Source organism: Hordeum vulgare, chromosome 6H, assembly GCF_904849725.1.
Source record: "Hordeum vulgare subsp. vulgare chromosome 6H, MorexV3_pseudomolecules_assembly, whole genome shotgun sequence".
Lineage (NCBI taxonomy): Eukaryota > Viridiplantae > Streptophyta > Magnoliopsida > Poales > Poaceae > Hordeum > Hordeum vulgare.
The window spans coordinates 192040165-192064419 of NC_058523.1; the positions used below are offsets into that span (position 1 = coordinate 192040165).

Here is a 24255-nt window from a genome sequence, read left to right on the forward strand (position 1 = left end):
CAAGTTCCCCGATCGTCTTCTGTTTCGGAAAAAATATTTTTGGAAGTTTCGTTCCGTTTGGACTCCGTTTAAAATCCTCCTCTGAAAAGGGTCAAAACATGAAAAAAGGAACTAGCACTTGGCACTGAGTTAATAAGTTAGTCCCAAAAAATATATAAAAGGCATACAAAACATCCAAAGTTTGACAAGATAATAGCATAAAACCATCAAAAAATATAGATACGTTGGAGACGTATGAGTGCCCAAGCTAGCAGTTAAGGCGGTCGGCGATGAGTTGGTCCTCATTAGGCGGGTAGCCAAGGATCATCACTTCACTTTTGTCGAAGTTGATCTTGAGCCCCGACATCTGCTGGAACTAGAGGAGGAGGAATTTAAGGTTGATAATATCATCCTCCGATACCTCCACCATGATAATAGTATCATCAACATATTGCAGGAGGGAGACCCCTCCCCTCCTACGAGATGTGGAACAACACCCGGAATATGGCCGACTGCCTTGGTCTTGTCTAGAATGTGTCACAACCAGTTTCCAAATAAATGAATTAATTGGAAATCAGCCATGTGCGTCCTAGTGAAGAAAAATATTTCTCACTGGCAGACTCATCTTGATACAGAAATCCAGTAGTACTTAATATTAAATAGGTAGATCAGAGGTTGCTCTATGATTATTACAACATATCCAAGTCTCAAGCAGATGGAATATTACAGTGGTCTTAGGGTGACTCTACTGCTCGTAATTAAAAGGGGCATGGCACATCAGAGTAATGTGACATGACGAGTACTACTACGCGCCAAGCATCACAGTGAAGCTTGACGATTATTCGAGGTGGCAGAAGCGGTGAAATAATACAACGACAGACTCCAGGATGGCAAGACCGACTGAGACTCATCTATACATCGGACTCGCTATCGAACTCTTCATCCATGAGGTCTCCTTCATCCATATCTGACCACATCAACAAGCGAGTGAGTACTTCGAAAAAGTACTCGCAAACAGTTTGCAGAAAAGATGAGATGTATGCAGTTGATTATTAATATGCATGGTTCAGATCATGATATATTAAAAATGTAAGCGTTAGAAATAAATTAAGTTAGTGAATAAATCATGCGGTAGGCTTCCTCAGGTATCCTAACAGAAATGTAAAAATGCACCGATCGGGTGTCTGGAGTGACGCCTCGAAATGTTAACAAGGGTTAGTAAACCACCGTCGGGCGTGTGAGCGACACCACATACACGGTATAAAGATAAATAGCAAGCCACAAACGGGCGTCTTAGCAACACCACAGAAAGGGCATATAAATAAATAATAGACCACAGTCGGGCGTCTTGGCGACACCGCAGAAAGGGCATATCAATAAATAACAGGCCATAGTCGGGCATCTTGGCGACCGCAGAAAGGGCATATAAATAAATAACATGCCACTGCTACTTCTTGAGTTTGCGTTGGTTTTTCCCTTGAAGAGGAAAGGGTGATGCAGCAAAGTAGAAATAAGTATTTCCCTCAGTTTGAGAACCAAGTTATCAATCCACTAGGAGTTTCAAGATGAGGCACCAATGAACCTGCGCAAAAACAAACAAACTTGCACCCAACACGATAAAGGGGTTGGCAATCCCTTCACGATTATTTGCAAGGTGAGATCTGAAGGTGATAAAAGATAAAAAGAAATAAAAGTGCAGCCAAGTATTTTTGGTGTTTTTGAAGATCTCAATATATGATGTGTAAAATAGACCCCGGGGCCATAGTGTTCACTGGAGGCTTCTCCCATGATAGCAAGTACTACGGTGGGTGAACGAATTACTGTCGGGCAATTGATAGAATCGAGCAAAGTCATGACGATATCTAAGGCAACGATCATACATATAGGCATCACGTCCGAGACAAGTAGACCGATAATTTCTGCATCTACTACTATTACTCCACACATCGACCACTATCCAGCATGCATCTAGTGTATTAAGTTCATAACAAACAGAGTAACGCCTTAAGCAAGATGACATGATGTAGATGGAAAATTTCATGCAATATGACATAAACCCCATCTTTTTACCCTTGATGGCAACAACACGATGCGTTCCTCGCTAGCCCTTCTGTCCCTAGGTGAGGACACCGCATGGTATGAACCCAAAACCAAGCACTTCTCCCATTGCAAGAATTATAGATCAAGTTGGCCAAACGAAACCCATAACTCGAAGAGAATTACAAGGATCCGAAATCATGCATAGAAGAAATCAGATGAGACTCAAATAATATTCATAGATAATCTGATCATAAATCCACAATTCATCGGATATCGACAAACACACCACAAAAGAAAGTTACAATGGATAGATCTCCATGAAGATCATGGAGAACTTTGTATTGAAGATCCAAGAGAGAGAAGAAGCATCTAGCTACTAGCTATGCACCCGAAGGTCTATGGTGAACTACTCACGCATCATCGAAGAGGCAATGGTGTTGATGAAGAAGCCCTCCATGTCCGAATCCCCCTTCGGCAGGGCACCAGAATGGTCCCCATATGGGATCTCGCGGAGACAGAAGCTTGCGGCGGCGGAAGAGTATTTTTGTGGCGAAAGAGGTAGGGAATTTATAGGCGAAAGAGGTAGGGCAAAGGAGGCGAGGGGGGCCCACGAGCCTGCTAGGCGCGCCCCCCTTGGGCGCGCCTAGGGGGCTCGTGACCTCCCATGAGACCTCCTGCCTTGGTTCTCAAGTCTTCTGGGTATCTTCTGTTATGGAAAAAATAATCCCGCAGGTTTTATTCCGTTTGGACTCTGTTTAATATTCTTTTCTGAAAAGGGTCAAAAACACAGAAAAAACAAAAACTGGCACTAGTCAGTGAGTTAATAGGTTAGTCCAAAAAATGATATAAAATGGCATATAAATGCATATAAGACATCCCAAGTTGATAATATAATACCATGGAACAATCAAAAATTATAGATACGTTGCAGACGTATCAGCCACCGTCGGGCATCTTGGCAACACCGCAGAAAGGTCATATAAATAAATAAGACGTATCCGGGTGGTACAACCAACCTTCGGGATAATTCTTGAACCAATAAAAATATTTGATCATGTTCCACATCATCATTAGATTTCCACAACCGTTATGAGGGTGTGTTTGGTTTGAGGGATATCCTCCTTGGGACAGGGATAGCCCTTTTTTCGGTGGCTGCCACCCGTTTGGATCTGGGGCAAAGAAGGATAGAGTCAGCCAGATACCCCGAATATTCCTCAAAAACTGGGATGTGGTGACCCGCGAAAAAACGAGCGGGTGGCGGCAACCACCCCGCGCGCGCTTCGTTCTCGTCGCGCGCGAAACGTTTTTTCAGCCATATATGCTCCCGCTTACCCCCACGAAACCCTCACTTTCCCCATTACTCCCCCTCTCTTTCCTTGCGCGGTGGCGACGCATCCAGCATAGAGGACCGGCTGCACGTGAGTTCCTTCTCTACTTCTTCCCTCTCTCCTCTGTTTCTACAAGGCTCATCCAGAGGACGAATGATACGTCTCCAACATATCTATAATTTTTTATGGTTCCATGTTATTATCTTGTCAACTTTGGATGTTTTGTATGCATGAATATGCTATTTTATATCTTTTTTGGGACTAACCTATTAACTCAGTGCCAAGTGCCAGTTTCTGTTTTTTTTCGTGTTTTTGACCTTTTTCAGAGGAAATATTAAACGGAGTCCAAATGGAATAAAACCGGCGAAATGATTTTTTCCATAACAGAAGATACGCAGGGGACTTGAGAACCAAGGCAAAGGACCCCCAAGGGAGGTCACAAGCCCCCTAGTCGTGGCCTGGGGGGCGCCTAGCACGCTTGTGGGCCCCAGTGGCTCCTTTGCCCTACTTCTTCTGCCTATAAATTATCTAAAAATTCAAAACTGCAAAAGAGAGCCACGAAAATACTTTTCCACCGCCACAAGCTTCTGTCTCCGCAAGATCCCATCTGGGGCACGTTCTGGTGCCCTGCCGGAGGGGGGATTCGGACATGGAGGGCTTCTTCATCAACACCATTGCCTCTCCGATGATGCGTGAGTAGTTCACCACATACCTCCGGGTCCATAGCTAGTAGCTAGATGGCTTCTTCTCTCTCTTGGATCTTCAATACAAAGTTCTCCATGATCTTCATGGAGATCTATCCGATGTAATCTTCTTTTGCGGTGTGTTTGTCGAGATCCGATGAACTGTGGATTTATGATCAGATTATCTATGAATATTATTTGAGTCTCCTTTGATCTCTTATATGCATGATTTCGTATCCTTGTAATTCTCTTCGAGTTGTGGGTTTCGTTTGGCCAACTTGATCTATAATTCTTGTAATGGGAGAAGTGCTTGGTTTTGGGTTCATACCGTGCGGTGTCCTCACCTAGTGACAGAAGGGGTAGCGAGGCACGCATCGCGTTGTTGCCATCAAGGGTAAAAAGATGGGGTTTATATCTGTTGCATGAATTTATCCCTCTACATCATGTCATCTTGATTAAGGCATTACTCTGTTTGTTATGAACTCAATACACTAGATGCATGCATGCTGGATGGAGGTCGATGTGTGGAGTAATAGTAGTAGATGCAGAGAGTATCGGTCTACTTGTCTCAGACGTGATGCCTATAGGTATTATCATTGCCTTAGATATCATCATGACTTTGCACGGTTCTATCAATTGCTCGACAGTAATTCGTTCACCCATCGTAATACTTGCTATCATGAGAAAAGCCTCTAGTGAACACTATGGCCCCCGGGTCTACTTCACATCATATTTTCAGCTCTACACTTTTACTTTGTTGCACTTTCCACCTTCAGATCTCACCTTGCAATTAATCGTGAAGGGATTGAGAACCCCTTTATAGCGTTGGGTGCAAGTTTGTTTGTTTTTGCGCAGGTACATTGGTGACTTGTCTTGATAGTCCTACTGGATTGATACCTTGGTTCTCAAACTGAGGGAAATACTTACTGCTACTGTGCTGCATCACCCTTTCCTCTTCAATGGAAAAACCAACGCAATCTCAAGAGGTAGCAAGAATAATTTCTAGCACCTTTGCTGAGGAGTATCAAGTCAAGAATAGTCTCCCTTCAACGTGTCAATTTCTGGCGCCGGGGACTATTCTAAGTGAAGCATATTGAAGTAACTATCGCAAACTCATCTCTTGCATTTACTTTTTTTGCCTTTTTCGTTTGACTTTCCTTTGTTTGTGTGCTATGTGCCATCAATATGCTTGCATCTTCGCTTGCTGAAAATCTATTGATATGGATCCTCATCCACTTGCTAATCTCTTTAAGAGATCCAATTATGTTGATCCAATTGCTAGTGAGTTTTGTGCACTAGATTATCTTTATGAAGTTTTACTTGAGATGCGTGAATCTGAAAATTGTGATGAAGAAATTTATGAAGTGATTCATGAGGGCTCCTTGAATGAAAATCATGATTGCAATGGTTTCACTATGAATTCTATGAATGTCAATCATGTTAAAAATACGGAAAACCCTAAGCTTGGGGATGCTAGTTTTGCTATGTCCACTACTTGTTGCAATGATCATGATTGGGGTAATGATTTTTCTTATGATATTGAAAATTTGTTTAAGCCTCATGATGAATATGATATTTGCAATAATATTGAAAGTGGGTTTGGAGAAGTCATGACTTTAGTTGATGATAATCCCACTATTTTTGAAGAGCGTCAATTTTGCATGCATGTGGATCATGAAAAGAATATCCTATGTGATAGCTATATTTTTGAATTTGAATATGATCCCACATGTAATTGTTATGAGAGAGGAAAATGTCGTGGTAGAAACTTTCATATCACTAAATCACCTCTCGTTATGTTGAGATTGCTATTGTCTCTTTCTTCTTCCTTGCATATGGTAACTATTGGTTGTCTTGACAATCTGTTTTCCTATAAAATGCCTATGCATAGGAAGTATGTTAGACTTAGATATGTTTGTCACATGTTTCATGATGCTCTCTTCGTGTCCGATCGCTATCTTTTATGTGAGCATCATTGAATTATCAATGCCTAGCTAAGGGAGTTAAACAATAGCGCTTGTTGGGAGGCAACCCAATGAATTTATCTTTGCTTTTTTGCTTTCTGTTTTGTTGTGTCCACACCATCATAATTCTGTTATGATTGTGTTTTTATGTTTCTTTTAGTGTTTGTGCCAAGTAGAACCTTTATGATCAGTTTTGGTGATGGTTGTTTGATCATGCTGAAACAGATATAAACTTTGTGCTCACGGAGTTATTTTTAATTCCTATCCAGAAAGATATTTTGAGTTGATTCTTTTTGCTGCTGGTTGATATGCAAATTTACCTAATTTTCATAATTGTTCAGAATTTTTGGGATAGCAGAGGTATACGAAATATACAGATTGCTACAGACTGTTCTGTTTTTGACAGATTCTGTTTTTATTGTGTTAGTTGCTTATTTTGATGAAACCGTGGATAGTATCGGGGGGTACTAGCCATGGAAAAGTGAGAATACAGTAATCTAACATCAATCTAAATAGAAATCAAGTGTACTATAGTACCTAAAGAGTTGGTAGTTTGTTTTCTTATGCTAATGATATCATGAGTTTCTGTTTAAGTTTTGTGTTGTGAAGTTTTCAAATTTTGGGTGATGTTCTCATGGACAATGGGATAAAGAGTGGAAAGAGCTCAAGCTTGGGGATGCCCAAGGCATCCCAAGCCAAATTCAAGGACACCAAAAATCCTAAGCTTGGGGATGCCCCGGGAAGGCATCCCCTCTTTCGTCTTCAATCCATCGGTAACGTTACTTGGAGCTATATTTTTATTCACCACATGATATGTGTTTTGCTTGGAGAGTCGTGTATTATAGGAGTCTTTTATTTTTTGTTGTGTCACAATCATCCTTGCTGCACACCTTTTTGAGAGAGACATGCACTCATCGTGAATTTGCTAGAATACTCATTGAGCTTCACTTATATCTTTTGAGTTAGGCAATTTAGCTCGTGTGTGCCTCACTTATATCTTTTGAGCTAGATAACTTTGCTCTAGTGCTTCACTTAGATCTTTTTAGAGCACGACGGTGTCATATTTTTAAGAAATAAAAACTCTTGATCTTCACTTATATCTTTTTTAGAGTGCTCTCCCTCAGTAACTTGGTAATTGGCTTGTGCTATGAAAGTAGTCCTAAAGATGATAGGCATCCAAAGAGGATATAATAAAAACTTCCATATTCAAGTGCATTGATTAGTCAGAGAAGTTTGATTCCTAACAGTTAAGTTTTGAGATATGGATTTGGTAATATTAGAGTTATGTTAGTAGGGTGTTGTGAATCTAGAAATACTTGTGTTGAAGTTAGTGATTCCCGTAGCATGCACGTATGGTGAACCGCTATGTTAGGAAGTCGGAGCATAATTGATTTATTGATTGTCATCCTTTGTGTGTCGGTCGGGATCGTGAGATGGTTAACACCTACCAACCCTTCCCCTAGGAGTGTGCATTTAGCACTTTGTTTTGATTACTAATAAAACTTTCGCAATAAGTATATGAGTTCTTCATGACTAATGTGAGTCCATGGTATAGATGCACTTTCACCTTCCACCGTTGCTAGCCTCTCTAGTGCCGCGCAACTTTCCCCGGTACACAAACCCACCATATACCTTTCTCAAAACAGCCACCATACCTACCTATTATGGCATTTTCATAGCCATTCCGAGATATATTGCCATGCAACTCCCACCGTTCCATCTCATGACTTGTGTCGTCACTAACATATTGCCATTGCATGATCGTAAGATAGCTAGCGAGATGTTTCAACGTCATACGCTAAGCTAGATCGTTGCACATCCCGGTACACTGCTGGAAGCATTTCCTATAGAGTCATCATTGCTCTAAGTATTGAGCTGTGAGTAAATAAAAGTGTGATGATCATCATTATTAGAGCATTGTCCCATGTGAGGAAAAATGAAAATAGGCCAAAGATGCCCACCCAAAAAAATATGAAAAAAGAGGCCAAAGAGCCCAAACAAAAAAAAATGAGAGAAAAAGAGAGAAGGGACAATGCTACTATCTTTTTCCACACTTGTGCTTCACAATAGCACCATGTTCTTCATGATTGAGAGTCTCTTGTTTTGACACTTCCATTTACTAGTGGGAATTTTCATTATATAACTTGGCTTGTATATTCCAATGATGGGCTTCCTCAAAATTGCCCTAGGTCTTCGTGAGCAAGCAAGTCGGGTGCACACCCACTAGTTCTCCTTTTGAGCTTTCACACACTTATAGCTCTAAGTGCATCCGTTGGATGGTAATCCCTACTAATTCACATTGATATCTATTGATGGGCATCTCCATAGCCCGTTGATACGCCGAGTCGATGTGACCATCTCCTCCTTTTTGCCTCACAACCTCCACCACACTCTATTTCACCTATAGTGCTATATCATTGGCTCACGCTCATGTATTGCGTGAGAGTTGAAAAAAGTTTGAGAAAGTAAGAGTGCGAAAAGAATTACTTGGCCAATACCGGGGTTGTGCATGATTTAAATACGTTGTGTGGGGATGATGGAGTATAGCCAGACTATATGATTTTGTAGGGATAACTTTCTTTGGCCTTGTTATTTCAAAAGTTCATGATTGCCTTGCTAGTTTGCTTGAAGTATTATTGTTTTCATGTCAATAGTAAACTATTGTTTTGAATCTTACGGATCTGAACATTCTTGTCACAAGAAAGAAGTGACAAAGGACAAATATGTTAGGTAGCATTCCACATCAAAAATTCAGTCTTTATCACTTCCCTACTCGAGGACGAGCAGGAGTTAAGGTTGGGGATGCTTGATACGTCTCCAACGTATCTATAATTTTTTATGGTTCCATGCTATTATCTTGTCAACTTTGGATGTTCCGTATGCATGAATATGCTATTTTATATCTTTTTTGGGAGTAACCTATTAACTCAGTGCCAAGTGCCAGTTTCTGTTTTTCCGTGTTTTTGACCATTTTCAGAGGAGAATATTAAACGGAGTCCAAACAGAATAAAACCTGCGAAATGATTTTTTTCATAACAGAAGATACGCAGGGGACTTGAGAACCAAGGCAAAGGACCCCGGGGGAGGTCACAAGCCCCCTAGCCGCGGCCTGGGGGGAGCCTAGCAGGCTTGTGGCCCCCCCCGTGGCTCCTTTGCCCTACTTCTTCCGCCTATTAATTCTCTAAAAGTCCAAAACTTCCACAGAGAGCCACGAAAATACTTTTCCACCGCCGCAAGCTTCTGTCTCCGCAAGATCCCTTCTGGGGCACGTTCTGGTGCCCTGCCGGAGGGGGGATTCGGACACGGAGGGCTTCTTCATCAACACCATTGCCTCTCCAATGATGCGTGAGTAGTTCACCACAAACCTTCGGGTCCATAGCTTGTAGGTAGATGGCTTATTCTCTCTCTTGGATCTTCAATACAAAGTTCTCGATGATCTTCATGGAAATCTATCCGATGTAATCTTCTTTTCCGGTGTGTTTGTCGAGATCTGATGAATTGTGGATTTATGATCAAATTATCTATGAATATTATTTGAGTCTCCTCTGATCTCTTATATGCATGATTTCGTATCCTTCTAATTCTCTTCGAGTTCTGGGTTTCGTTTGGCCAACTTGATCTATAATTCTTGCAATGGGAGAGGTGCTTGGTTTTGGGTTCATACCGTGTGGTGTCCTCACCTAGTGACAGAAGGGGTAGCGAGGCACGCATCGTGTTGTTGCCATCAAGGGTAAAAAGATGGGGTTTATATCTATCGCATGAATTTATCCCTCTACATCATGTCATCTTGCTTAAGGCGTTACTCTGTTTGTTATGAACTCAATACACTAGATGCATGCTAGATAGAGATCGATGTGTGGAGTAATAGTAGTAGATGCAGACAGTATTGGTCTACTTGTCTCGGATGTGATGCCTATATGTATGATCATTGCCTTAGATATCATCATGCCTTTGCGCGGTTCTATATATTGCTCGACAGTAATTCGTTCACCCGCCATAATACTTGCTATCATGAGAGAAGCCTCTAGTAAACACTATGGCCCCGGGGTCTACTTCACATCATATTTTCAGCTCTACACTTTTACTTTGTTGCACTTTCCACCTTCAGATCTCACCTTGCAATTAATCGTGAAGGGATTGACAACCCCTTTATAGCGTTGGGTTCAAGTTTGTTTGTTTTTGCGCAGGTACATTGGTGACTTGTCTTGATACTCATACTGGATTTATACCTTGGTTCTCAAACTGAGGGAAATACTTACTGCTACTGTGCTGCATCACCCTTTCCTCTTCAAGGGAAAAACCAACGCAAGCTCAAGAGGTAGCAACGAACAATACCTTAACAAGATTATTATTCATTATAAGGAGATGATGAACATAGCTGGAGGGAGCATGGCTACAGAGCAATATGCAAAAGGCTCAAGTGACGCTCTTGCTACAGAAGTGGTTGATATTGAAGAAGAGACATCCAAGAAACACACTACCCCACATGAAGAGGTTGAACAATCAACCAATGCAGGTTCATCCGGTCCCAAACCAAAGAAAGCCAAACCAAATCCTTGTGTGGAAGACAAGTTGCATGCCACCATACTTGCATCTAGTTAAAGAATTGCTATTGCCATAGAGAAGAGTTCTAACACCAAGAACAATGCCATAGATGGTCTTTGGGAGAGCATGAAAGTACTCCCTGGGTTCAGTTTGGATTACCTTGCTCATTACTATGCATATTTGGTTGACAATCCTCGTGTTGCTATGGCATTCAAGGTGTTGGAAGAGGAGAAGAAGGTTTGGGTTTCTAGGTATGTCAAGAATACCTTTCCAGAAGCATAAGGATGGTAAGTGCATATGTGTTGAACTGATGACTGCCTTATACTTTTGATGCAACCTAAACTATAACTATGGTTGTATGTAGTAGCTATTTTGACAACCAAGACAATAACAATGGGTTGTACTATGAGCTCTATGCAGTTGACTTATGTATGTAATGTTGAACTATTATGTGTGATGGAAGTTCAAAATTTCTACTATGAAAACGGTGAGATTTTTGAAATTATGACTGTACATATTGTATTCTCCTTCATTCCATTGAAAAAATGGAAATTATGAGGGTAATCTCACCTCAATAAAAAAGGTGACCACAACCCTTATTATTCATTTATCCCTTGAACCAAACACTCCAATGGCTATCATCAACCACTTTTCATCCTTTCAACCAAACAAAACATGGGATAACCCCACCCTCTCAACCAAACAAAAAAAAGGCTATCCCCAGCCACCTGGTTGGGGATACCCACAACCACCCTAGACTATCCCTTAAACCAAACACATCCTAAGTCTCGCTATCTGGACACGACAACAATGATGTTTTACAAGATTTCCTTCCACACGGTGTTGTTGTGGTGCAGTGATACTCGATGCCTTCACAAAAATCTGGAACCTCGCATTATTGGTTGGATCCGACTACGACAATGTGAGCCGTATTACTCATTGGAGGCGCACATTTAATACTAGGCTCTACTATACACATCAGAGTTGCATGTACAATCTTTTTAGCCTACGGCGTATGGTTTACTAAGGACTCGTCTATACGTTGTATTTTTTTACAATCTACCATTGCATATACTTTGATGTTGTTGATATAGAGTTATCGATTTTTGTAAATAGTTTTGATGTAAGCATCCCTCGTGCAGATGCTGGTAGTAATGAAGCTTCCATTTTCCTCAAAATAATACATGAGTAACATAAGAATGTATATTTTTGAACTGGGCTAAATCCTTATTACTCAACATAGTGGAAATACAAATATTCAACAAAAGACCAGGAGGTAGTAAGATGAGTAGAAAAGTTGGCACACTTCAAACAACGAACAAGACTCTTGACAAGCAAAGCATCTATTACACCGTTTGCCATTTTAATTTATGTTCACCATTAATTTCCTCTCCATCACCTTCGCAAAAAAGGAAAATCCTCACAGTCGGACACACACACACGAATCAAGGTTCTTATTTCAAAACCACAACATACATGCATGAATGAATTAATAAGTAATCGTGCCCCCGCCTTGTCAGCGGGGATGTGGTTTCACACTTCACGTTGCGGTTAATAAATTGGTTCCACGTAGAGCAACGTGATCATCTCCTTGATCTCGTGCGAGGAAGTGAAGGCGTCACCGCGCTTGTACATGTTATTCACCGTCCTCGCGAAGTTGACGACTGTCCACGGCACGGCCAGCGGCTGCTGCTGCTCTGTCGACGTGACACAATGTCGCACCATGTCCTTCCATGAGTCCTCGACGTGGTCTTTTATCTTCTTGAGGGCATCCTTCAGCGTCGCACCGTGCTCTTCCATGTAGCACTGGATCGTAGAGGCGTAGTGGTCCCCGACTTGCTCACGCTGCAACAAGATTTAGTGTCAGCTGCTTATCTATCCAGCCAATAAGAAGAAAAGTGCCAAGGTAGACAAGGACCTGGCTTGATACGATGTCATTGGAGAACCGCACAAACATATCAAATGTCTTGAAGAGTTGTGGATAGTTCAGAATCCACTCGAACGTGTCTGTTGTAGCTATGCCACCTACTCCAGCAAATAATGAAGCAGACGCTAGTGTGAAGCCTCCGCTGCTTCTCGCCGAAACCCCGAGATGTTCATCCAGTGTTTTTGGCACATAATTTCCGTCACGCCATTTTAGCTCCTCCGTGTATGCTTGGACTAATCGCATCAACTACATGGTAGGTCGAGTTGAAGATGAACAATTGTGAATTTAAAGGCCCCATTTTAGAATCTAGCTAGCTGGGGTGTGCTGCTATAATCCCTTGATGTCTTAGAACACAATTGTAAAATTTATGAGCGTGCAAAATTTTAGCGGGACACTTACCGCTTCTTTTAGATAATGCACATGGTGGCTTTTACCAGGGCCTAGTTCATACTCAAATGAATCAAATGTCTTCAATAAATATAAGTAGAATCCCTTGATGTATGATGGAAGCAGTTCTGTTGCACTTCCATTCCACCTGCATTATACAATATACGATGTATTTGTTAGAATCGCTAGCAAAGAGAGCCTTGGCTCAATGGTTGGGGTTGCGTTTGTGCGGCCCAACAACCCGAGTTCAATTCCTAGAATTGACAGATGATGCATAGGGGGTTTTCTTCCATTTATTGAAGGATCAAGTTTGGTGTGTGGTGAAAGCACTCATCAAAAAATATCTTGATACTCATTTAGAAAAATTCTAAGGACCATGTTTATCTTGGTACTCATACTAATATGGACATATGCAACTTGGTACAAAGGCCGGAACGTGAAAATCTCTCCCATTTTAAGGACATTTATTTACTTTAGGTACCCCTCGCGTCGCCTCCCCTCGGTCGATGCCAAGGGGACCCTGCGCCATAGATCGAGGGTGGGTGGTAGACGCGGAGCAACGTCCCTGTTGCGTGGCGACGATCGATGCCTCCATCGCCCATTGTGATATGAGGTTGGATGGTGGCGGTGGCGGTGCTCCATCCAGCGTCGGTCGAGGTTGTGCGCATTGGATGTCTTCTAGGGCTACAGATCTGGCATCCTGCCCATATCCATCATGGGTTGACCTCGGTCGAACGGTGGCGCGAGGAGGATCGGTGAAGGGCAGCTGGAGGCCCCTTGCTGTCGTGCCGACGGCGGTCCTCACCTAGTCGGCGATCCCCCTTGGTTCCACCCAGCTGCGAGATCGGGGGGGGGGGGGGACTTTCGATGAAAACCACGCTGACTTCGGTCATGGCAGACGATAGTATGTCATTACCATCTTGAGGATTCGTTGTTGTACGTCGTGGCATCCCACTTGTGATGCTCTGGGGGAAACCCTAGATCCGGATTGCACGATGATGGCATCTTCGATGTCATTTCCCTCCCGAGGGCATCATTTTGGAGTACGTGTTGGTTGGGCGGGACAAGAGGAGGAGCGGTGTTAGTTCTACCGCAAGCCAGACGGTGGATCCCGGCGGCATGGCGATGCGGAGGTTCGGCGACGGGCGCGTGTGGATGGATATGTGTAGGATGGTGGCGTTGTGTGGCGCCGTGGAGGCGGCGACGACATGCCTCGCAAGGTCATTGCGTCTATTCTGGCTTTGAAAATGGACCGGTGGAAGATGGTGGCGGCAGTCTCTGAGAGTGCGCCGAACCGGTATGGGACCTAGTCCCGGTGTGTGGCTGGGCTAGGGCATCCGCGTATAGATGTTAGGATTTAGTGCGATGTCTGTTTGATATTTGGTCCAGATATTCGACACACCTTCATCAAGGGATATGAGTAGCAACAGGTGTTGCCTAGACGGTGGCTTCAGACTGACTCGTGTGTTACATTGTATGGTCTTTATAAATAATTAATAAAATAACTGCATGCATCGTCCAGATAGAGAGACCGGGGATATATCCTCCTTTTCTAATAAAAAGCACCAACTTAATTATACTTCACTAGACACATTGGAGCTGACTTTTCAAAAGGACTTGCCCATCACTATTATTTGTGCAGTTGTAGCACCATTTTAGAACTTACGTTATTATAAATTAATTGGGTGTTACAAAAAAGTTCTACTCGGCTTAGCAGTAAATATTTCGTTGCCTAATTAAACTACATTCCACAATGCGGCACGACAACCATGGATCTTCTTGCTTATGTTAAAAACATTTCACGTGACAGGGAAATCTTTATATAAATACGCGCAATGAGTATTCCATTAATATCTACTAGCTAGATGAATGCCTTATAGTTAATTATAATTGATATATTCAAGTAATGTTATACTTGGTATACCAAATGGTGTATACAGACCTAAAGATTCAGTTTATGAAAAGTTGGTAATTACTCCCTCCGTCTCGGTGTATAGGTCATCTTAGGTCACTTCTAATGCATCGGTGCTAAGATGAGGTGCTAAGCATATTAAATAGTTTAGCAACTAAAGTTTTCAATGCATAGTTGCTTAGCTTAGGCTGGTCGTAATGGGAGTATCATAGCTAGTATCATGCATGCCAACTAGACAACTTTGATGATGTGGCATAGAATTAAATGAAGAAAGAGAGGGTTAAGTATCATATCATGATACCGTATCATATTAAATGTTGTGCTACTTTGTGTTTTGCATGCCAATAAATTACCTGTTCTATGATACTAACATATGATACTATGCATTACGGGTGTGGTATCATAGACTAGTATCATATGCATGATACTAGTATATGATACTCCCCATTACAACCAGCCTTATTGTAGCTAAGCCTCCTTATTTAATGCTTTTGTAACTAAAGTTGTGCATGCATTGATGCATTTCCTTCATTTAATTGTTTTACCTAGGTTCACACGCTTAGCATTGTTTCTTTCTCGGATCACCACACTAATCTCTCTCCTATTAATTAGCATGCCACATCAGATTTTTTGTCTATGTGGCAGCCTTAGCACCTGTACAAGGTGGAGCATTGAGAGTAGCCTTAGGTTGTGCACCGTGACCAAGACGGAGTGAAAAATAAGAAAATTAATGTGATTTTGCTAATTAATACCATTGATTGCTAGTTAGTCTTAAGTCATTAAAAACATACACGCCCCACATCTTTTATTGGTTGATTCTTTTATTCATGTCAAAAAACAAAAAAACAAGATAAAAGTTAATGCACCGTGCCTAAGTGTTTTGGAATTATTTGGTTTTCGTAAGATGATTTGTAAGTGTAGGTTACATCTTGGTCCACCGAAATCCATCTTCTATTATATCAAAAAATAATACTCCCTCTGTTTTTAAATATAAGTCTTTAAAGAGGTTTCATTAATGTACTACATACGTATGTATATAGACATAATTTAGAGTGTAGATTCATTCATTTTGCTCCGTATATAGACTCCTAGTGAAATATCTTAAAAGACTTATATTTAGGAACGGAGGGAGTAATTATGATGCATGTGCATGTCCTTCAAATGTTTATTGTTGCCAAAAAAGAAAATTTGAACGTAATGATAGCTTTTAAGAGGATTAAAAACCAACTAGTGATAACTAAGAGATCGTGACCTGTTGATTGCTTCGGCAAGTTGCATGCTCTCTTCGGTGGTACCATATGTGTCAAAGATATCATCTAGTATGGTCATAAATGCTGTAATCTTTGTAAGTATTATCCGGGAGTTAGAATATTGAGGTTCATAACATGCTCCATTCATCCAAAAATACATTTCCACTATTCTATCTCTAGAAAATCCTAACTTTGATTCGTCATGGAGCTCCTTCCACCAACTGCAATGGCACACAAGTAATAAATTTTCAGTTAATACTTCGTGAGAATCAAATGAAAACAAGGAACCCTAGGCCCGTGAAAGTCACGTGGCTGGCTTGTACGTATAGTTTCCTAACCAAGTGAGCTCGGATCACTTCTTTGGGCCCTAATGAACCTTTTATTTGCAAGGAAAACAAACAAAAATATGATTAACTTACAGTGTGATTTTGTTTAACTCCTCACAATATAGAAGTTGCAGAAGATTGAAATTCAATTTTGCGAACTCCAACATGGCATCATTTTTGGTAGCATCATTATCATAAATATGGATGCAGCTTCTCATTTCTACTATGCGAGCCCTTCGGAAAAGAGGTGTTTCAAGGGCTAAAGATATTTCATTTGCTAGTGGTGATGATTGTTGTAATACACCTTCTAGGTGGCTTGTTGTGAATATTATGGCCTCATCGAGCACCCTTTCTCCATGTGTCCTAAGGTATGCTGCATTATATAAGCTCAGAATACTTCTTGTATCGTCGAACATAAAATTCCCTTCATCATCTTTGAAACGAAGGAATACATCTGCATATGGAGTTGGTCTAGAGGTTAATACACATAGCTATTATTTCTAAAATATATCTGCCACATATACATAGTGAATTACAATTTCCATCATATTCATATTTTGCCACAATACTTCGATTATATAGTGATGGATATTAAAACTTCCGCAAAAAGAAAAGTTGTATGCACATTTTTTGTGTCCTAGATTGTATGTAGTACTAGTGCGTGTCCACTTGACATACTATATAGATTTATGTTTTAAAGCTGATTTTCATTTTTAGCAAGAAAATATAGATAGCACAAATGTTTTTTGGGTCTTTATTACACATCTACATCTCATATCTGCACCATATTAACTATTTATAATCTGTAAATTAACTAATTTCACTAAATTTGCTCTCAGAATCAACCGTGGCATCTGAATGTTCCGATTATTCAAAAAGAAGGTGCTTTGGTTATCAAGGAGTGAGCATATATTTGCTATACAAGTGAAGGATTAGCCAAGCAACAAAATAAAATACAAAATTTGAATCATGGTTACACCTGAAGGAGTCATACGAATTGCATATGTGCACCAAAATTACGAGCAACTTAGCCTTACCAGCTGATACATCATATCCATTCGTCCGCAGAAGATAAAATCGGAGTGAAACTAAATGTAGATCTTCCTCATTGTAATCAGACTTGTAGACACTGTGGAGCAGCTCGTTGATGTCGTTCTCATAGTAGATATCCAGCCCGAGCCGTTGTAATGTCATTATAAGATCCAATAATTTTGATAATTCATGTGTGTTCTTTACTATCTTCCTAACTTCTTCTTTCAGCACTTCAGCCTTTTCTTCCATGCATGCACACTGCAATTTAAGGGGTTTATGATTAGTGGATGGAACATGTCAATTATACCGACATGCATGTAATGAGAGGATGGATGGATAACATATTTATTTTGCAAATCCTATAATACCTAAAAGAGTGACCCCATTACTTCTAATTACCTTAAGATGTATGTTACCACACCATTAAAACTATTGTAGTCTTTAGATTTACTACCTAGATAGAGACACTAGCATCCGTCCGATCTAAGCATGATAATCATCTACCATGCAAAATGCATCACTAAATTTTAAATGGGTTTAAATCACATTGGATTTAATTATGAAATAACCCACTACCTATTTTTTTCAGGCCATGCAACCATGTCATGCATGTAAAGTTATAAGTTTCAATTTTTACATTAGTGTATCCATGCAAAACTGTCACATCATCAGTTCATGCATGGAAGTCACTAATTAAGTTTTATTCATAACATTTTGTGATCTTATAGACATGGTATATGTGTTGGGCGCTTAGAGCGTAACTAAATAAATTATCCTTTGCTCTTTTAGAAACGACACTCTTCTTCTCTATTGCTAAATACATATAACCGACTACCTATTTGTCCTAACCATACAACCATGCCACGTTACTAAGCCATGCATGTAGTTATATGTTATATTTTTGTATATCCATGTAGCATTGTCATGTTACATTAATTTTCTCACTACTTTTTGTGCTCACGTGGAAAAGATCTATGTGTTGGACGCTTGAAGCATACATATATGGTTGATTTTCAATTTTTATTTATGATGGCACTTTTTTAACTAGTCATTTTTTTCCTTTTTTATACATGCTGTTGTTAGGGCATGAATTATGGAGGCATCACCTTCCTAGTGCCTCAGCTCTCCAACTATGCAAAAAGTAATGAGACCACCACATATGAATTTTAGTAGCCTCAACATTCTCTTTCTACCAATTCCACTTCTCTCTCTTCTACCATTCCCCTTCACCCTGCTCCCTCTCATTTTCTCAATGTAACACAGTCTCTCACCTTCAAGAACACATCTGTTGCAGAACCCATGCGAGGCACCTGCTTTAAAACCACGTTGGCATCCGAACCTAGCTAGACACTCGGGTAGCTGGTCTAGGGCAACGCATTGTACATGCCTTTATATTTTCATGTGTTTTAATGTTTTTGAAGTGTATATTAAGAAATACTCCTTAATTTCTTTAATTGGTTATAGTTCTTTATGTAGCACCTAGTAATGCATCTCTTTTAACGAGATTACTATAGCAATGCGCGCCGTATCATTTAGTCATATAGTATGTTTCTTGATCTTACTACTACTCCAGTTAAAATGTACAGTTTAAGCAGGAATTGCATATAATGAATACTTAGTGAAATATAGAAGGATCACTGGATACTTTGCCAAAGTGTGTTTCCGTGTTGTTATGAGCTGATTGTAATCATGATATTCATAAATGATGAAAATCTTGTAGAGGCCGGGGTACTTCCCTTTCCGAGGAAAAGAATTATGAAAATCTCGTTGCCTCCCAAAACAAGAAGAAAAAAAAGGAATACGAAATGCTTTACTTGTGGTCAGTGAAATTACCTGAGGGGCAGTGGGCGGTTTGTAAGTGAGGAAGAAACCACCCCACAGGCTAGGGTGGAACGTAGGAGGTGGTAGCGAAGCCTTTCGTGCTCCTTCAGTGCTGGAACGAGCAGGGGTTTCTGGCGCCATCTTCTCCATGTCGATCGAGCTAAACTGTTTTTCAAGTCTCTTAATTCGATTGACGGATGGATGAATGGGTGGCGATCGATCGATGTATGCCTCCTCTTTTTGTTGCACCGGGTATTTATAGACCACGATCGCTAGGTGATTAGGTGTACACGTATCAAACCATGCATGCTATATTGACCATGCGTGGAACTGTAGGACTATGCAGCAGGTTAGGTTAGGCGCGTACGTGTAGCTGGTAGTAGTGGATGCATTGCATTTGTTTATTGACCATGGGCTGCCAAGACGCACGTTTCAACTTCCTAGGTGACGGATGAAGAGCACGAAAACTTCGGCATCACGAATGCACTGTGCATCCGCTAAACTTGCACAGTATGCATCAGTACGTCATGATGACAAGTACTAGCGTTCATGCCGGTTTACAAACAGATCGAGTTTAGAGACATGTCGAATTTGCAGCAGTAAGATCATCTTCCCGTATAATGCCCCGATCCGTAAAATAATTATTAAAATACGGTTCCGTGTGAAGGAAAATGCCTGATCAGATTCGTTAACGCGTCGGATCCGTAAATATTTTGTGGAACGTGGCAAAATTTCTATCCAACCAGCGTAAACGCAGGTTTCCCCCTCGTCCCGTCGGTGCCTTGTATATAACGAGAGCGATTGGGGGGGGGGGGGGGGGGGGGGGGAGGGGGAGGGGGATGTTTTAGCCCGCGCTTTTCTTCACACATCGCCGTCTACGATTCTAGCCATACCAGCCGTCGGGATCACGTCGGCCGGTCATCGCATGCCCGAGATTGACCTCCATCACTTCCTCCTATCTCGGGCGACGGAAAGTTGCAGATTGGTGGTTGCTTGTCGCGGCCGTCGGATTTGGCATTTCCGGTCACCGGTGGTTGCTCCAAGCCATGGGTTGGTCGGGAAGCATCCCGCACAGCCCCGGCAAAGGCCCAACACTGCATGCAGGCACTGGTTCATCCTCTAGCTGTCATCGTCGGTTCGCCGGCAAGGACTCGGCCGACCGTCGCCCGGGCTCGGCGCTTGCGCAGCGGCTCACCGCCTCGCCAATGCCGCTCATACAATGTGTCAACTGCACGGCCGGCGGCCGAGTAGAGAATATTCGTTTTTTAGGTCCGGTTTACGAGGTCTGCTCGATCGTCGTCTGCGTTGACCCTCAAAACTGTTTTTTCGTGAATTGTAAACGTATTTTAGGGGTCGACATTATACGGGATGTGTTAAAGATGATCTAAGGTACTTTCTTGCATCAACCGACGCAGGCGCGAACGGTTTTTCCTCCATTTATTAAGAAAAAATGATTTGCTCCTCATAAAATTATACTTTTTCTATAATGAAATACTATAAAAGTGTTTAGATCATTAAAATGATTTGAATGCTCTTACTTTCTCCGTCGTGGTTTAGAAGTCAAAGTCAAATTTGCGTATGTTTTTAAAATAGACAAGGTTTAAAATGCAAAGATAATTATTCCTATTAATTAGTATCAGGTAAATTTACATGCGTTTTAAAAATAGACAAGATTTAAAATGCCAAAACAATTATTCCTATTAATTAGTACTACTGTATTTTTCTACCAAGGGAGTATTAGTTAGTTAATAATTCGTTCTCCTTTCTCTTTGCGAATGGCAAAACAATTATTACTCATGCTTGGTCATTACAATCCTGGTGACGTAACACATCAATCTCAGCATGAACGCACCGGAGCCAAACGGCTGTTCTAGGCAGAGAACGCCCCATCTAGGCTAGGACATCAATAAACATCCGGTAGCCACCGTGATACTGCCACATCCCTGGATCCACCGTACAATGGCTATCCATCATCCAACGGCTGACTATAAAACTCAATTAGCAATGTACCTCGTTGTTACACATCAAGCTTTATAGGCAGAAGCTACGCATCTACTACCTCAGTCTCGGCTTATTAGGGCATCTCCAAAACCGACGTGTCAAATCACATGCATATGTTCGGACCACAGAAGCCATTCAATATAGTTGTGTATCTGTTCCTGAAGTAATCCAAACACGATTCCTCTCGCAAACCAAAGACAAATACGAAAAGCTTTACAGAAGTTCTGACAAAAGTTGTTATCTACCCCTGACCCACATAAAAGGAAGGCGGAGCCCGCACTATTTTCGCGCCTCACTTCTCTTCTTCCACTCCCTCTCGCTCTTTTCTCCCACCCTCTTCCTCCTTTCGCCGCCAACACATGGAGCCATTTGAGATGGAGCTAGTGGAGGTGCCGAAGGATCCGTGAATCACGCTCACCCGAAAGGTCAACTCTGCGACGCGGATAACTCGTTGCATCAAAGCGAAAGCCGTAAAGGAGGAGAAGCTCAAGAAGCGGTTGGCCGCTGGTGGGCCTACTGGTGGCGATGGGTGTAGAGGTCGTGGTAGTCAGCACGGCCGTGGAGGAAGCCGTCGGGTAGGCACATGCACAGTAGAGACGGCGCCATGGTCGGAGCCTTACTACACCGCCAAGCAGCTCGGCACCCTAGCCGGTACAGGGCCTTACATTGTCAACATTAACGGGGCACCGCTCTTCTCGAAGTATTCTTCGCCGCAGCTCATCAGGGCGCGGCTTGTGGCCGAGGAAGGGTGCCCGCACGCTGTTCGTTGCAATGCCTAGAGCGGGGGAGCGGGTGTACTACATGGACAAGGAGATGCTCGACATCATCCACGACGGAGGCGGGAGAGGGGAATGGGGTTATGAGGACGGGCAGGTGGAAGACTCGGATCCCACCTAGTTCAGCAACTATCAGCAATAGTCCGACACCCAGACGGTCACGCAACATACATACACCAAGATCGGCGATGGCACACGGCAACAACAACATTGGGAAGCCGGAGAGCAGGAGCCCGATGGGGAGAAGTAGGAGGTCAACAACGACAACGATGATTCGGATGGTATAGCCCGGGATCCAAAGAAGGGAAGAGGAGAAAGCTTCAACATGCAGGATATATACAGGCTAGCGGATATATACAGGTTAGCGTCGGCGGATATATACAGGCTAGCATTGGATGTCGGATATATACATGCTAGCGTTAGATATATACAGACTAGCGTTGGATGTCGTCCTCTCACATTCGTATCCGTTGATTGGCCTCCTTGTCTGCGGACGGATACGGAAGGAAATCTACGGGTTATCATTAGAGATGCTCTTAGTCCCCTCCATATTTTGGAGTATATTCATAAAACTTGCGGGTTGACTAACAAAATATAATTTGTATGTCACAAAACTTTTGTTGTTGGATTCATATTTTAAATATGTCTACAATTATACTATGTTTGTGGTATATAACTTACTTTTTAATATTTAAATCAAAGATCAAAGTTTTATCCAAAATATAAAATGCTACAATTGTGTTGTGTGTGCTGGGATTGCCCATTCTCACTCTATTGTTGGGACCGTATCATTCCACACAAACCTAGAGGCACCTATAGCTATGATGAAATCTGTATCTCACTCCAACAACTCTTAGGAGACATTGGTGTGTCCATTCTTACTGTTGGTTGTTGGGTATTCTATTGGAAATGATAAAATTTTCACACCCCATTCACAACTAAACATACTACTTCAAGGAATGCATCACCGCGGCTACAATTAGAGCAAAACCAAGCACTACAGATAAGATCAGAACGTGGATTGGTAGTTATCTATAAGCTGTTTTAGTGACGGTGTTTTTTTTAGAACGGAGGCGCAAGATGTGTCCGGCTTTAAATTAATAAAAACCACCAGCAGACAACATCCAAGTTCAGAACGATACATAGAAAACAATACACACGACAGAAACGAAAAATCTTAGAACATGCAACCGACCATAGCCTGATCAAAAACTAGGAGCAGCCTAAAACCGTCGACCGGGAGGAGTTCAAAACTAGCAAAACACCATAGGGATCAATGACGAGCTGCGACCTGAATAGCGCGGGTCCGCTCCATGGCCCCTCCATCCGCTCAGCGTCCTGCCGTTTCCCCAACGGCATCCAGGTCTGAAGGAACAAATGGCATTTCAAAATGATGTCAGTAGGATGTGAAGGAAACTTATGCTCGATAGTAATCTTGTTACGGGTGGTCCAAAGAGGCTACAATAGCGCCCCTACGCGACGCCAAAGAATCCTAGCAAAACCAGCCCTATGGATGCTGAGAATGGCGCGCAACTCCCCACCGGAGTGAGGGTTCCAGTTTTGCCCAAAGGATTCCCGGACCGCAATCCAAGCAAAACGGGCGAGGTGACAATTGAAGAAAATGTGTTTAGCATCCTCATGAGCCCCATAGACCGCACAGTTACCGTCTGAATGTTCATTTCTCTTGACAATGTTATTAGATGACGGAAGGCGGTCATGGAACATTTGCCAAAGGAACACCTTGATTTTGAGGGTTAGAGCCACTTTCCACAAACCCCTAGCTATGTAAAGTGTAGGGCCCTCTGATAACTTGGCGCAAAGCGATTTAGCCAAAAACATCCTGGAATTTGGGAGAGACCAGAACACCACGTCTTGCTCGGTGTTCAGCATAGAATCGGATAGCATGGTGCATAGCCCGTCCCAGCACACTCGTTCTGGGTCAGTGAGGAGTCGCATGAAAGAGATTGTTGGAGGGATTGATCTAAGCGCGTTTGCCACTAAAAGTTTGGTGTTCGTAGCAAGGCGGTAGAGAGACTGGTGGCTTCGACAGAGCGGCTCAACACCACACCAGGAATCAAGCCAGAAATGTGTTGATCTACCGTTGTTAACTCGAAACTCGGCTCCTAGCGCAAAAGCCGGTTTGACTGGCTGGATGCCATTCCAGAAGGTCGGACATTTGGCCTTGGAAGTAAGGAAGTTACTGTCAGGGAAATATTTCGCCCGAAGGATCTTCGCCCAGAGCCCCTGCTCATTTTGCTAGAGCTTCCACAACCATTTATAAAGG

General features: G+C 42.1%; 1 protein-coding gene across 1 annotated transcript; it reads right to left on the reverse strand.

Annotated features, from left to right (window-relative positions):
- Window positions 1-12090: 12090 nt before the first annotated feature.
- Window positions 12091-19335, reverse strand: LOC123405289 (zingiberene synthase-like). Its single transcript, XM_045099035.1, has 7 exons — window positions 19207-19335; window positions 17379-17631; window positions 16435-16795; window positions 16018-16236; window positions 12866-13001; window positions 12458-12712; window positions 12091-12384 (listed from the first exon to the last, which is right to left on the reverse strand). The coding sequence occupies exons 1-7, from the start codon at window positions 19333-19335 to the stop codon at window positions 12091-12093; spliced, it is 1647 nt and encodes a 548-aa protein (XP_044954970.1).
- Window positions 19336-24255: the final 4920 nt, after the last annotated feature.

What these genes read in the sequence shown, in the direction of transcription:
- LOC123405289 (XM_045099035.1), bottom strand. Translation starts at nt 19,335, where the DNA reads ATGGCGCCAGAAACCCCTGCTCGTTCCAGCACTGAAGGAGCACGAAAG. An exon ending in TGGATATGATGTATCAGCTG is followed by an intron (nt 16,796 to 17,378) that starts GTAAGGCTAAGT and finishes CTCCATATGCAG; the next exon opens with ATGTATTCCTTCGTTTCAAA. An exon ending in TGCATTATCTAAAAGAAGCG is followed by an intron (nt 12,713 to 12,865) that starts GTAAGTGTCCCG and finishes CCTACCATGTAG; the next exon opens with TTGATGCGATTAGTCCAAGC.